At 48.1% G+C, this 14,721-nt stretch overlaps 1 protein-coding gene across 1 annotated transcript in view; it reads left to right on the forward strand.

The window, feature by feature from the left end:
• LOC110530987 overlaps positions 1 to 9,924 on the forward strand; it is a 206,536-nt gene extending 196,612 nt beyond the window's left edge. The window contains exons 9-14 of the mRNA XM_036986260.1: positions 1,408 to 1,529; positions 2,524 to 2,641; positions 3,605 to 3,928; positions 4,281 to 4,485; positions 6,949 to 7,417; positions 8,791 to 9,924. Coding sequence (XP_036842155.1) covers positions 1,408 to 1,529; positions 2,524 to 2,641; positions 3,605 to 3,928; positions 4,281 to 4,485; positions 6,949 to 7,417; positions 8,791 to 9,765 — 2,213 coding nt within the window. The 3' untranslated portion in view covers positions 9,766 to 9,924. The remainder of the gene's footprint in view (positions 1 to 1,407; positions 1,530 to 2,523; positions 2,642 to 3,604; positions 3,929 to 4,280; positions 4,486 to 6,948; positions 7,418 to 8,790) is intronic.
• Positions 9,925 to 14,721: the final 4,797 nt, after the last annotated feature.

The raw sequence follows: 14,721 nt of genomic DNA on the forward strand, positions 1-14,721 counted from the left end.
ATAACTGTAACATGTTGATAGAGATTTGGTAGAACTGATTTAAGTTTCCCTGCATTAAAGTCTCCGGCCACTAGGAGCGCCGCCTCTGGGTGAGCGGTTTCCTGTTTTCTTATTTCCTTATACAGCTGACTGAGTGCGGTCTTAGTGCCAGCATCTGTCTGTGGTGGTAAATAAACAGCCACGAAAGTATAGCTGAGAACTCTCTAGGCAAGTAGTGTGGCCTGCAGTTTATCACAATATACTCTACTTCGGGCGAGCAAAATCTAGAGACTTCCTTAGATTTCCTCTCCTCTCCTCTCCTCTCCTCTCCTCTCCTCTCCTCTCCTCTCCTCTCCTCTCCTCTCCTCTCCTCTCCTCTCCTCTCCTCTCCTCCTCTCCTCTCCTCTCCCCTTCCCTATCCTCCTCTCCTCTCCTCTCCTCTCCTCTCCTCTCCTCTCCTCTCCTCTCCTCTCCTCTCCTCTCCTCTCCTCTCCTCTCCTCTCCTCTTCCCTATCCTCCTCTCCTCTTCCCTATCCTCCTCTCCTCTTCCCTATCCTCCTCTCCTCTCCCCTTCCCCTTCCCCCCTCCCTTCCTCTCCCCTCCCTCCTCTCCTCTCCTCTCCTCCTCTCCCCTTCCCTCTCCTCTCCTCTCCTCTCCTCTCCTCTCCTCTCCTCTTCCCTATCCTCCTCTCCTCTCCCCCTCCCCCTCTCCTCTCCTCTCCTTTTCTCTCCTCTCCTCTCCCCTCCCCTCCTCTCCTCTCCCCTCTCCTATCCTCTCCTCTCCCATCCTGCCAATACACTGGGAGCTCATTGCAATGTGGACCCATGGCTCCAGTCCATAACATGGTGTTACTGAGTGTGAACACAGTCCAAAGAGAATGTATTGTGTGCTGCCAAAATGTGTGTGTGTGCGTGTGCATTTATGTGTGTGTGCAGCCCGAAATGTGTGTGTCGACTCGTGTGCAGCCTGAAATGTGTGTGTCGACTCGTGTGCAGTCCAAATTGTGAGCTGGTGTATTTCAAAGGGTGTGTGCGTATGGGTACGTGAATGCAGCTTGGACTCTGTCCCAATCCATTTAAACTGCGCCCTGGTGTGACTGCTTTGCATGCATGTCAGCTCACCTTACATATCGCCTTTGCTGGAGCTTTGAAAATACTGTTTGGTGTAGAAAGAGAGGGATGGAGGCACTAATTCCAACGCTCTATACTAAAACATACCAATCACCCGCAGATTTAGCCTGATTTTTAAAACATCACCTAACAAATGCTATGTTTACATCAGATTTGAACCTACTACAGGCAACCCTATAGGCTAGATCACGAGGACACACTAGTGGATTGAGCAGCAGAGTTGAGATGTGTTGGCCACTCTTGGAGTCTTGGAATGCTCTCTGTTGAGACACAGCTGTTCCTGGTTCCTCTCCCGCAGACAACCCCAGCCAGGTGTCCAGAGTGGTGGTTGCCATAGAGACGCTGGACTTGAATGACAATGCGCCCGAGCTGGACAGACAGTACACAGCAGCCATGTGTGACTCATCAGCCACTGGACAGGTCAGAGTGGGTGTGTATGTATGTGTGTGTGGTGTGGTGTGTGCTTACAGTATGTGAAAACTCTTTGAATATTCTTTCTGATTCCGTCTATCATTTTATCCACGCTTCTGTTCCTCCTTTGCTTTCACCATGTTTCCATGTAGTCTCTTTCCATTAACGTGTTGTCTTTGTCTATCAGTTTGTTGTATCTGTGTCTGGGTTCATGCCCTCTTTTGTGTTCACGTGTCTTTGTTTTTCTGTCTCAGCAACCGTCTTGCAGGGAAGAAACCCATCCGCCAATTGATGTATAATGCATCTGAAAAGAATACATTTTTTAATAAGGACATTAAAGCACACAAAATAATAAAGTGTTATAATTTAAAAACCCTTTCAAAGTGAAAGCCCTAGCTTCTGCATAACTCAGAAACGTCCTAACATCTTATTCTAGGTCTGAATCACTGTACTCTAAAGGCCATTAAAGAGGTGTTGTATTGCCTTTTTGCCACAGGCAGTGTTTAAGAGAGTCCCAGGGGTTTAAGCTGAGATAATATTCACTAGATAGAATATTAGGATTTATTTATTTATTTATTTCCTAAATTCTTCTCTGCAGTCGGAAACCCAATCTTCATAGATTATATACTGAAAGCCAACCCAGGAATTCCCTTCACAGTTAAGGTTAGACATAATTACTTCCTTCTTGATTTGAGAGGTTTTATCTAGCAGAGCCTATTTGTTTGTTTTGAGGTAAATGCTGAGGGCACACAGGGATGTGAACGGTAGTTAAAGTCACGCGTTGTTACAAAATAATCTTTATTTTCTCTATTCTTTTCTCTATTCTTTTCTCTATTATTTTCTCTATTATTTTCTATATTCCTTCCCCCTCCTATCTTGTTGACCTCTCCAATGCTATCTTACTATTTTCTCTCTCCTCTCTCACTCCTCTCCTCCTTCCTCCCCAATCCTCCCATCACAACTCCTTTTCTGTTTCTGGTTTCTCACTCTCTCTTCTTTTCAGGTGGTGCAGGTGTTGCGTGCCATTGATCGAGATGAGGGAGGGAATGACAGTGCTGTATATTTCAACATCCCTCCAGAGTCCAGCTTCGCCCTCAACTTCAGCATTAGGGACAGTGGAGGTATAGTCTCTCTCTTTCTTTCTTTATGTTTCACTCTCTCCCACAAACTACCTCTCACGCTCCCCCTCTCTCTGTCTCGCTCTCTCCCTCTACCTTCTCCCCTCTCTCTCTCTGTCTCTACCTCTCTCTCCCGCTCTCCTCCCCTTCTCTCTCTGTCTCGCTCTCTCCCTCTACCTTCTCCCCTCTCTCCCCCTGTCTCTACCTCTCTCTCCCCCTGTCTCTACCTCTCTCCTCCCCTTCTCTCTCTGTCCCTCTACCTCTCTCTCCCTACCTCTCTCTCTGTCTCGCTCTCTCCCTCTACCTTCTCCCCTCTCTCTCTCTCTGTCTCTACCTCTCTCTCCCTACCTCTCTCCTCCCCTTCTCTCTCTGTCCCTCTACCTCTCTCCCCCTACCTCTCACTCCTCCCATTCTCTGTCTGTCTCACTCTTTCCCCCTACCTCTCTTTCCTCCCCTTCTCTGTCTCACTCTCTCCCGTACCTCTCACTCCTCCCCTTCTCTGTCTGTCTCACTCTCTCCCCCTACCTCTCTTTCCTCCCCTTCTCTGTCTGTCTCACTCTCTCCCGTACCTCTCACTCCTCCCCTTCTCTGTCTGTCTCACTCTCTCCCTCTACCTCTCTCACCTCCTCACTCTCTGTCTCTACCTCTTTCCCCCTACCTCTCTCTCCTCCCCTTCTCTGTCTGTCTCACTCTCTCCCTTACATCTCTCTCTCTCTCTCTCTCTCTCTCTCTCTCTTTACCTCTCTTCCCCTAACTCTGTTATCCTCATCCCTTTGTGTTTTCCTTGTTGTTTACCTTTTCCTCTACTGGAAATCCATCTTTTCCCAATGGACTCCGACACATCCTCTGAGGGAAGCTGTGGGAAGCTATGACAATAACATTAAATGGTAGATTCATTCAATTCAATTGAGTTTCTTGCTGTTTTTTTCTCATGTTGTGTTTTTCCCTCTCTCGCTCTTCCTCCAGGCCCCAGTGCCACCCTGTTGCTCCTGTCGCCCCTGCAGCCCCTCTCCCACTCCTTCTCCTCCTCCCTCACGCTACACGTTCCCCTGGTGTTAAGGGATGGGACGTCTGGCCTGACCTCCACCGGGACAGTCACTGTGTCCATCTGCCCCTGCCTGAGAGGAGGGGCCCGGGCTGGGGAGAAGGAGAGACAGGAGAGGCAGACGGAGGGAGACTGGGAGTGGGAGAGAGAGACGGTGTGTGTCCCACAGCAGTCTACCTCCCCCTCCCCTGGGCTCAGCACTGCCGCCCTGCTGGCCATCTTGGCCTGTGTTGCCACTCTGCTGGGTAAATATACTGTACAGCAGTGTTACTCAATCCTGGTCTGAAAGACCCAGATCCACAGGGTGTGCAAGCTTTCATTACAACCCAACACTATCACATGTGATTTAAGACTTGGTGATTAGTTGATTAGTAATTTTACTGGGAAACACAAACCCAACTAACATTTCATTGGCATTTGACTGGGAATGGCCCAATTTATTACCAATGTGACTGGTCTAGTCCAGTATGACTGTCTGGCTATGGCTCAAAGTCGATTTAAGCATGCAGGACAGACATATGATATACCAACACTCTCTCTCTCTCTCTCTCGCTCTTTCTCTGACTCCCCCCCTCCCTCTGTCTCTCGTCCCTCCAGCAGTCAGTGCCCTGTCCCTGTCCCTGCGTCGTCAGAAGCGGGACTCTCTGTCTCCCCTGGAGGAGGACGATGTTAGGGAGAACATCATCACCTACGATGACGAGGGAGGAGGCGAGGCCGACACGGCCGCCTTTGACATCGCAGCGCTCCAGAGCGCCCCCCACAGCTCACGCAGGGGATACCGCACTCTGGACAGCAGGAACATGTGAGTGTGTGTGGTGTGTGTGCAGTGTGTTTGTGTGTGTGTGTGTGTGTGTGTGTGTATGTGTGTGTGTGTTTAATTGAAAGCTATGCTGAGCAAAAACAAAACTCCAGTCCTCAAGAGTTTTCTAAGACTGTATTGATCCACTTAGGTCATTGATTGCCTCAAAACTCCATGCTCTAATCAGCCTCTTAGGTAAAAACAAAACTCCTTGCTCTAATCAGCCTCTTAGGTAAAAACAAAACTCCTTGCTCTAATCAGCCTCTTAGGTAAAAACAAAACTCCTTGCTCTAATCAGCCTCTTAGGTAAAAACAAAACTCCTTGCTCTAATCAGCCTCTTAGGTAAAAACAAAACTCCTTGCTCTAATCAGCCTCTTAGGTAAAAACAAAACTCCTTGCTCTAATCAGCCTCTTAGGTAAAAACAAAACTCCTTGCTCTAATCAGCCTCTTAGGTAAAAACAAAACTCCTTGCTCTAATCAGCCTCTTAGGTAAAAACAAAACTCCTTGCTCTAATCAGCCTCTTAGGTAAAAACAAAACTCCTTGCTCTAATCAGCCTCTTAGGTAAAAACAAAACTCCTTACTCTAATCAGCCTCTTAGGTAAAAACAAAACTCCTTGCTCTAATCAGCCTCTTAGGTAAAAACAAAACTCCTTGCTCTAATCAGCCTCTTAGGTAAAAACAAAACTCCTTGCTCTAATCAGCCTCTTAGGTAAAAACAAAACTCCTTGCTCTAATCAGCCTCTTAGGTAAAAACAAAACTCCTTGCTCTAATCGGCCTCTTAGGTAAAAACAAAACTCCTTACTCTAATCAGCCTCTTAGGTAAAAACAAAACTCCTTGCTCTAATCAGCCTCTTAGGTAAAAACAAAACTCCTTGCTCTAATCGGCCTCTTAGGTAAAAACAAAACTCCTTGCTCTAATCAGCCTCTTAGGTAAAAACAAAACTCCTTGCTCTAATCAGCCTCTTAGGTAAAAACAAAACTCCTTGCTCTAATCAGCCTCTTAGGTAAAAACAAAACTCCTTGCTCTAATCAGCCTCTTAGGTAAAAACAAAACTCCTTGCTCTAATCAGCCTCTTAGGTAAAAACAAAACTCCTTGCTCTAATCGGCCTCTTAGGTAAAAACAAAACTCCTTGCTCTAATCAGCCTCTTAGGTAAAAACAAAACTCCTTGCTCTAATCGGCCTCTTAGGTAAAAACAAAACTCCTTGCTCTAATCGGCCTCTTAGGTAAAAACAAAACTCCTTGCTCTAATCAGCCTCTTAGGTAAAAACAAAACTCCTTGCTCTAATCAGCCTCTTAGGTAAAAACAAAACTCCTTGCTCTAATCAGCCTCTTAGGTAAAAACAAAACTCCTTGCTCTAATCAGCCTCTTAGGTAAAAACAAAACTCCTTGCTCTAATCAGCCTCTTAGGTAAAAACAAAACTCCTTGCTCTAATCAGCCTCTTAGGTAAAAACAAAACTCCTTGCTCTAATCGGCCTCTTAGGTAAAAACAAAACTCCTTGCTCTAATCAGCCTCTTAGGTAAAAACAAAACTCCTTGCTCTAATCGGCCTCTTAGGTAAAAACAAAACTCCTTGCTCTAATCAGCCTCTTAGGTAAAAACAAAACTCCTTGCTCTAATCAGCCTCTTAGGTAAAAACAAAACTCCTTGCTCTAATCGGCCTCTTAGGTAAAAACAAAACTCCTTGCTCTAATCAGCCTCTTAGGTAAAAACAAAACTCCTTGCTCTAATCAGCCTCTTAGGTAAAAACAAAACTCCTTGCTCTAATCAGCCTCTTAGGTAAAAACAAAACTCCTTGCTCTAATCAGCCTCTTAGGTAAAAACAAAACTCCTTGCTCTAATCAGCCTCTTAGGTAAAAACAAAACTCCTTGCTCTAATCAGCCTCTTAGGTAAAAACAAAACTCCTTGCTCTAATCAGCCTCTTAGGTAAAAACAAAACTCCTTGCTCTAATCAGCCTCTTAGGTAAAAACAAAACTCCTTGCTCTAATCAGCCTCTTAGGTAAAAACAAAACTCCTTGCTCTAATCAGCCTCTTAGGGAAAAACAAAACTCCTTGCTCTAATCAGCCTCTTAGGTAAAAACAAAACTCCTTGCTCTAATCAGCCTCTTAGGTAAAAACAAAACTCCTTGCTCTAATCAGCCTCTTAGGTAAAAACAAAACTCCTTGCTCTAATCAGCCTCTTAGGTAAAAACAAAACTCCTTGCTCTAATCAGCCTCTTAGGTAAAAACAAAACTCCTTGCTCTAATCAGCCTCTTAGGTAAAAACAAAACTCCTTGCTCTAATCAGCCTCTTAGGTAAAAACAAATAAAGAGGAAAACTATTACACTTTATTAGACACTTTGTTGGGCATCACCTACTTCCTCTATACTGTGCAATCCCTCATTGGTGTGTGCTCCTATGTAAAGCTGCTGTAACATGTTGTCTAGCCTTGTCACACCCTATCTTCTGTCCCCCAGACGCTACTCCCAGCACGTCCAGGACAAGGCCCGTGCATACAACTGGGCCCAGAACCCAGCCCTGGACCCGGCCTACTCCGGCCCTGGGAGGCCCCTGTACGGCCGCCTCTGCTACAGCAGCCACACCCTGCCAGTTCTCCGACGTACTCCAGGGGGCCAGTTTGAGCCAGGCTTGGCTGAGCTGGCCTACCACTTCCCTGGGGGCCACCCAGACCACTCTCTGGTCATCCAGAATCAGGGGGCCATGGTGGGGGCCCTGGAGCCAGGGGCCGTGTACGTAGGACCAGCTGAAATGAGCAGCAGAGAGAGTAGAGACGGAACAGGCCCACAGAGCGGGGTTAGCACCTCAGATGGAGGGACGCCACGGACCAATAACAGCCAGGAGAGGGGTGAAGGGGGAGGAGCTATGAGCAACTGTACAGAGAACAGTAGTGAGCAGCAGAGCCACAGTCAGGATTTGGTGGACTGGGTAAGAGACCGACACCGTACATGACAATAAGTGAATTAATGAACAAACCAATGTGTTATCATTTGAAGTGGTTTTAACACTGCTGGTTACTGAGAGCAAACAATAGTGAATATGTATTCTTTTTTATGTTTTGCTGTCTCTTTCTTTAATTTTTTACGTTTTGTCTGTTGATTTCCTCCTCCCTCTTCATCCCCCTCTCTGTCACAGTGTTAGCTCTTTTGAGTTATTAACCTGCTTATCTTACCTTCTAAACTCTGTTTCTCTTTCACTCTCTCTATCTTGCTTGTTCATTGTGTGTCTATTCTCATCCTGTCTCTCTGTCTTTTGCTTTCTTCCTTCTCGTCGTCTACTTTCTCTCCCCATTTCTTACATTTGCCCTTTTCCTTACTCTCCGGCTTTCTGCTTTAATTGTTTCCCCGATTCATCTCTCCATTCGCTCCTTTTACAATTCTCTCAACCTCAACATCACCTCTTGTTATCCTTTATCTTCTACATCCACTTAACAGCACCGTTCCCTGTCCCTGTCCCGGACTGACCCTCTTCCTCCTTCTCATTCCACTGCCCTGTCCCTGTCCCGGACTGACCGTCCTCCTCCACCTCATTCCCCTGCCCTGTCCCTGTCCCGGACTGATCCTCCTCCTCCACCTCATTCCCCTGCCCTGTCCCTGCCCCGGACTGACCCTCCTCCTCGTTCCCCTGCCCTGTCCCTGCCCCGGACTGACCCTCCTCCTCCACCTCATTCCCCTGCCCTGTCCCTGCCCCGGACTGACCCTCCTCCTCGTTCCCCTGCCCTGTCCCTGCCCCGGACTGAACCTCCTCCTCCACCTCATTCCCCTGCCCTGTCCCTGCCCCGGACTGATCCTCCTCCTCGTTCCCCTGCCCTGTCCCTGCCCCGGACTGACCCTCCTCCTCCACCTCATTCCCCTGCCCTGTCCCTGTCCCGGACTGATCCTCCTCCTCGTTCCCCTGCCCTGTCCCTGCCCCGGACTGACCCTCCTCCTCCTCCTCGTTCCCCTGCCCTGTCCGGGACTGACCCTCCTCCTCGTTCCCCTGCCCTGTCCCGGACTGACCCTCCTCCTCGTTCCCCTGCCCTGTCCCGGACTGACCCTCCTCCTCGTTCCCCTGCCCTGTCCCTGTCCCGGACTGACCCTCCTCCTCGTTCCCCTGCCCTGTCCCTGTCCTGGACTGATCCTCCTCCTCGTTCCCCTGCCCTGTCCCGGACTGACCCTCCTCCTCATTCCCCTGCCCTGTCCCTGCCCCGGACTGACCCTCCTCCTCCTCCTCGTTCCCCTGCCCTGTCCCGGACTGACCCTCCTCCTCGTTCCCCTGCCCTGTCCCGGATTGACCCTCCTCCTTCTCCCCGTCCACTGCAGGTCCAGTCTGAGACCCCCCCCCGAGAGAGGGAGCACACCCTGGTCCTGACACGTTCCGGCTCCATGGCTGGCCAGAGTCACGGTGGCGCCTGGGTGTGTGATTCAGCCACCCTGCCCATGGCGGGTCGCAGGGCCTTCCACGCCGGCCTGTCCCCCAAACGCACTGGCTCTGGTTCAGCTGAACCAGAATCCTCTGGTGGTGGATGTGGTGGTGGAGGGCCTGGAACCAACTGCCCAGATGGCCAGTCTCAGCAGTCAGCCGCCCGCAACTACGCCAGCATCCTGCAGGGGGAGGCAGCGGGACAGAGGCAGGATTACCCCGGGAGCCTGGGGAGGGGAGGGCTAGAGATGGGAAGCAACTTTGTGGTGGCCAGGCCGGACAGGGAGGGTGGAGGAATATCTCTGACCGGGACTTCTTGCGGGGGGATGTACCCAGAAGGGTTCATGGCTGACTGGCGGGACAGGGTGGGTATGGGGGCATACGTTTTAGGAAGGAGGGATATGACCCCCCAGATGCTGCCCTTCCCAGGTCAGGCCAGGGGCGCATACGGGGGCATCATGGGGTACGGGGCAGGGTGGGTCCAAGGGATGGAGGCAGGGAGAGGGGGTCCAGTACCAGGTGGTCACTCCTTGGCCCTCAGGGTGGGTGAGTTCCTCCGCCTGCGTCTGGCTCAGGTCACCTTTGACCCCTCACAGCCGCCCTATGATTCAGTGCAGGTGTACGGGCTGGAGGGTACAGGGTCACGTGCAGGCTCCCTCAGCTCACTAGAGAGTGAGGGAGAGAAGGATGCAGAGAAGGAGGAGTGGGGAGGAGGGCTGGAGGAGTGGGGTCCACAGTTTCAGGAACTAGCCAAGCTGTTCCATGATAGGGAGAAAGATAAAGTGGAGGAGAAGGAGGTAGAGAACAACAAAAAAGAGGATGCAAAAGAGGAGGGGGAGAAAGAGGAGCACTCTGGAGATGAGAAGAACGACTGAGAGGGAGAAGGAAAAGGATAGAGAATGAAGGAGGGGTAAAAGGCAAGCAGAGCTAGAGTAATGGGAGGAGAAGTTAAAGGAGAGAGAGATGAAGAGGGAGAGTAATAAAGAGACAGAGAAAAATGTGCCATGGGAAGGTGAGGGCATGGGAGGAAAGGTGAGGGCATGGGAGGGTAGGGGAGGCCATGAGAGGGAAAGGGAGGCCATTGGAGGGTAGGGGAGGCCATGGGAGGGTAGGGGAGGCCATTGGAGGGTAGGGGAGGCCATGGGAGGGTAGGGGAGGCCATGGGAGGTTAGGGGAGGCCATGAGAGGGAAAGGGAGGCCATGGGAGGGTAGGGGAGGCCATGGGAGGAAAGGTGAGGGCATGGGAGGGTAGGGGAGGCCATGGGAGGGTAGGGGAGGCCATGGGAGGGTAGGGGAGGCCATGAGAGGGAAAGGGAGGCCATTGGAGGGTAGGGGAGGCCATGAGAGGGAAAGGGAGGCCATTGGAGGGTAGGGGAGGCCATGAGAGGGAAAGGGAGGCCATTGGAGGGTAGGGGAGGCCATGAGAGGGAAAGGGAGGCCATTGGAGGGTAGGGGAGGCCATGGGAGGAAAGGTGAGGGCATGGGAGGGAAGGTGAGGGCATGGGAGGGAAGGTGAGGGCATGGGAGGGAAGGCGAGGGCATGGAAGGGAAGGTGAGGGCATGGAAGGGAAGGTGAGGGCATGGGAGGGAAGGTGAGGGCATGGGAGGGCGGGTGAGGGCATGGGAGGGTAGGGGAGGCCATGGGAGGGTAGGGAGTGATTGATGTAATTTAAAGCAATAATTGTTGAAAGGTACTGAGGCAATGTGCATGGTGTTTCTCCACTGAGCAGCAACGATTTGTTAATTGGTCTGGACAAAGAAAAACAACCTAAACATCCAAGAAAGGATTTCAAGCAAGACAATACATTCAACTAGTCTACCACACAGAAGTGAAATAATATGAACAAGACAATACATTCAACTAGGGTACCACACAGAAGTGATATAATATGAACAAGACAATACATTCAACTAGGGTACCACACAGAAGTGATATAATATGAACAAGACAGAGATGGAGAGGAAAGAGATCAAGAGGGAGAGAGAAACTGAGTGTACAGAAACTGTTGCATTTATTTGAACTGCAGAGGCAGAAAAGTTAATAATTCAACTCACTACTGAAAACTATGAATAATTTAAAACCTTTAAAAATATTATTTTCTCTCAAACGCATCACTGGAAAATAGACATTATGAAAAATGTAAATGATTTAGGGATATGATCTTCCCTGGCTTAGCTGAGAGTTATGTTGTTTATATACACACACACACACACACACACACACACACACACACACACACACACACACACACAGAGTTATACTCACTTGTGTTATCAGGCATTGATTGTATAGTAAATCACTATTGGGGCCTATTGGTTAGAGCGTTGGGCCAGTAACCGAAAGGTTCCTAGATCAAATCCCCAAGCTGACAAGGTACAAATCTGTTGTTCTGCCCCTGAACAAGGCAGTTAACCCACTGTTCCCTGGTAGGCCGTCACTGAAAATAAGAATTTGTTCTTAACTGACTTGCCTTGAATAAAGGTTAAATAAAACTAAAGCAAAAGTATTACAAGATGTATTGATTCTGCGTATAAAGTGATGAAAAATAAATCTCTTCTAAGTCTGTATGTAGGGAGGAGAGGATAGACATTTGTAAATGTTTTATGCAAAACCTCGCCCTATTAAATCAACATTTCTTGAGGACCAAGTCTGCATGATTTTAGCACAATCTTAACTAAACGCCAACCAATTCACACTCTGAACATGTTTAACTGTCCAATCCATAACTTCCATTTATCAGTGAAGAGTTGTCAGAATGGAAACCAGCAGACCCAGTGAACAGAAATGACTGGGGTAGTGACTGGGGTCATGATTGGGGTAGTGATTGGGGTAGTGACTGGGGTCGTAATTGGGGTCGTGATTGGGATAGTGTTTGGGGTAGTGACGGGTAGTGACTGGGGTAGTGATTGGGGTAGTGACTGGGGTAGTGATTGGGGTAGTGACTGAGGAAGTGATTGGGGTAGTGACTGGTGTAGTGATTGGGGTCGTGATTGGGGTCGTGGTTGGGGTCGTGAATGGGGTAGTGACTGGGGTAGTGATTGGGGTAGTGACTGGGGTAGTGATGGGGTAGTGATTGGGGTAGTGACTGGTGTTGTGATTGGGGTAGTGATTGGGGCCGTGATTGGGGTAGTGATTGGGGTAGTGACTGAGGTAGTGATTGGGGTAGTGACTGGTGTAGTGATTGGGGTCGTGATTGTGGTCGTGACTGGGGTCGTGATTGGGGTAGTGACTGGAGTAGTGACTGGGGTCGTGGCTGGGGTAGTGACTGGGGTAGTGACTGGGGTCGTGAGGTCTGGATGAGGATGAGCTGGTTTTCAGCTGGAATGCACTTTTATACTGTGTGACGTTCAATACTAGACTATGAATAATGTCAAATAATAAAGTTGGTGTCTATGGGAAATAACTAATGTTCTACTCTATGTATATGCATTTGTAAATATCACCGAATACAATTGTTAAAAGATAAGATACTTGTGTAAAAAAAATAAGTGTAAACTTACTTTTGGGACTAGACATGACCAGGATTCATTTCAGAACAGACTTGACTTGAACTGACTGGACAGCACCATGTATTTTACATTAGGGCAGACCACTCTATAGAGCTGTGTGCTAAACCCAGGTTCTCATGGAAAAGCCAAGTATTAAATAAAACACATTAATGCTCTGTCTTTAACCTGGCAAAAGTGTTGTAGCCTACAGAACATGCTCACTAGTTGTCCTCTTCAGCCATGCATTTGACTACAACCTAAAAGCCTTGCTTATGTGAGGTAGATTTCCAAGCCAGCATTTCAGCGGTAGACCAGCATTTAGATGAATTGCATTTCAATGGAACACCATTGAACTGGGCCATGAAAACTCTCCTATGCAGTGTTCTATTCTCCAATTCAATTGACACAATCTCTGAATTGACTGGAGTTGTAATGGAAATGACCCCAAAGAATATATTTATAGCTATTGCTCACAAAGAATATATATATAGCTATTGCTCACCCCAGAAATGTATGTGGAACATTTTACGGGGAAACAAAGCAGCCCACAGAGACTGCTGTCAGCTTCTACTTTATGTACCATCTCCAAAAGTTTTGCACTGTTAACTTAACATTGGCTCAGGTTGTGACAAACCCCCTGGTGAAAAGAGAAAGTCTACACAATCACCATAGAGACCACACTCACTTCCCCATACCTGAGCCACAAACTCTACAACCCTGACCCCATTCACACTGTGTGAGGTCCTGTTGGAATACTCAAAAAAATACACCCTACCTTCATTAACATTTTAGACATTTAGCAGAGGCTCTTATCCAGAGTGACCTATAGTAATTAGTGCATACATCTTTCATACTTTTTCGTATTGTCGTCCATTCCTAAGCGTGATCTCTGATGAGTCAAGGCTTTGAAAGGGAACCCTTACTTTTACCTTTTGAAATTGTGTCAGGTCAGTGATAATTAATTCAAGGATGGGAGGAAGAAAGGATGCATTTTGAATGTATTCAAACAGGGTCAAGGACTTGACCAGACCCTGCCAGGAACACTGTAGTAGTGCACAATCACTGGAGGGGAGAGGGGAGCAGGACCCTGGGGGAACACAGGGTTTGACCAGAGTGACCATGGTTTAGCTGGTCAAACCCCAGTCCTGATATAGCTAGCCTCCATCGTATTGTATAGTCCAGACACCATAGTAGAGGCTATAAAAGTTAGCCATATCAGGGCTAGTCAAACCAGTCGAGGCTGCTGAGGGGAGGACTGAGGGGAGGATGGCTCATAATATTGTCAGGAATGGAGCGAATGGAATCAAACACATATTTTGGGGGTTTTCATGTGTTTGATACCATTCCATTCACTCCATTCCAGCCATTATTATGAGCCGTCCTCTCAGCAGCCTCCACCTGAGTCAAACCACTCAGGGAATAACCACACACCTGTAAAACACCTTCATACGCTGAGCAGTATGCTATGTAGTTCATGCCTCGCCAGCTAAACAGGGGACCATATGCATGATCAGGTTAAAATAACAACCATGTTCATCTCCCAGGACAAAACTGCCTGCAACAGCTACCTAGCTTAAAGTCCATGACCCTCTCATGTTTGTTTTGACCTGTCCCCAAGTTAATATAGTTGGTGCACAGTGGTTTTTGTTATTTTAACATGCGTGTTATGGTTGCATCTGGTGGGGATATACAAAATCAACATGTGTATGATGGCACACGCGGAATCTGGCACGTGGCCGGTGTAGTCAGCATGTACAGTGCCTTGCGAAAGTATTCGGCCCCCTTGAACTTTGCGACCTTTTGCCACATTTCAGGCTTCAAACATAAAGATATAAAACTGTATTTTTTTGTGAAGAATCAACAACAAGTGGGACACAATCATGAAGTGGAACGACATTTATTGGATATTTCAAACTTTTTTAACAAATCAAAAACTGAAAAATTGGGCGTGCAAAATTATTCAGCCCCCATAAGTTAATACTTTGTAGCGCCACCTTTTGCTGCGATTACAGCTGTAAGTCGCTTGGGGTATGTCTCTATCAGTTTTGCACATCGAGAGACTGACATTTTTTCCCATTCCTCCTTGCAAAACAGCTCGAGCTCAGTGAGGTTGGATGGAGAGCATTTGTGAACAGCAGTTTTCAGTTCTTTCCACAGATTCTCGATTGGATTCAGGTCTGGACTTTGACTTGGCCATTCTAACACCTGGATATGTTTATTTTTGAACCATTCCATTGTAGATTTTGCTTTATGTTTTGGATCATTGTCTTGTTGGAAGACAAATCTCCGTCCCAGTCTCAGGTCTTTTGCAGACTCCATCAGGTTTTCTTCCAGAATGGTCC

The sequence above is a fragment of the Oncorhynchus mykiss genome, chromosome 8 (genome assembly GCF_013265735.2).
Source record: "Oncorhynchus mykiss isolate Arlee chromosome 8, USDA_OmykA_1.1, whole genome shotgun sequence".
NCBI lineage: Eukaryota > Metazoa > Chordata > Actinopteri > Salmoniformes > Salmonidae > Oncorhynchus > Oncorhynchus mykiss.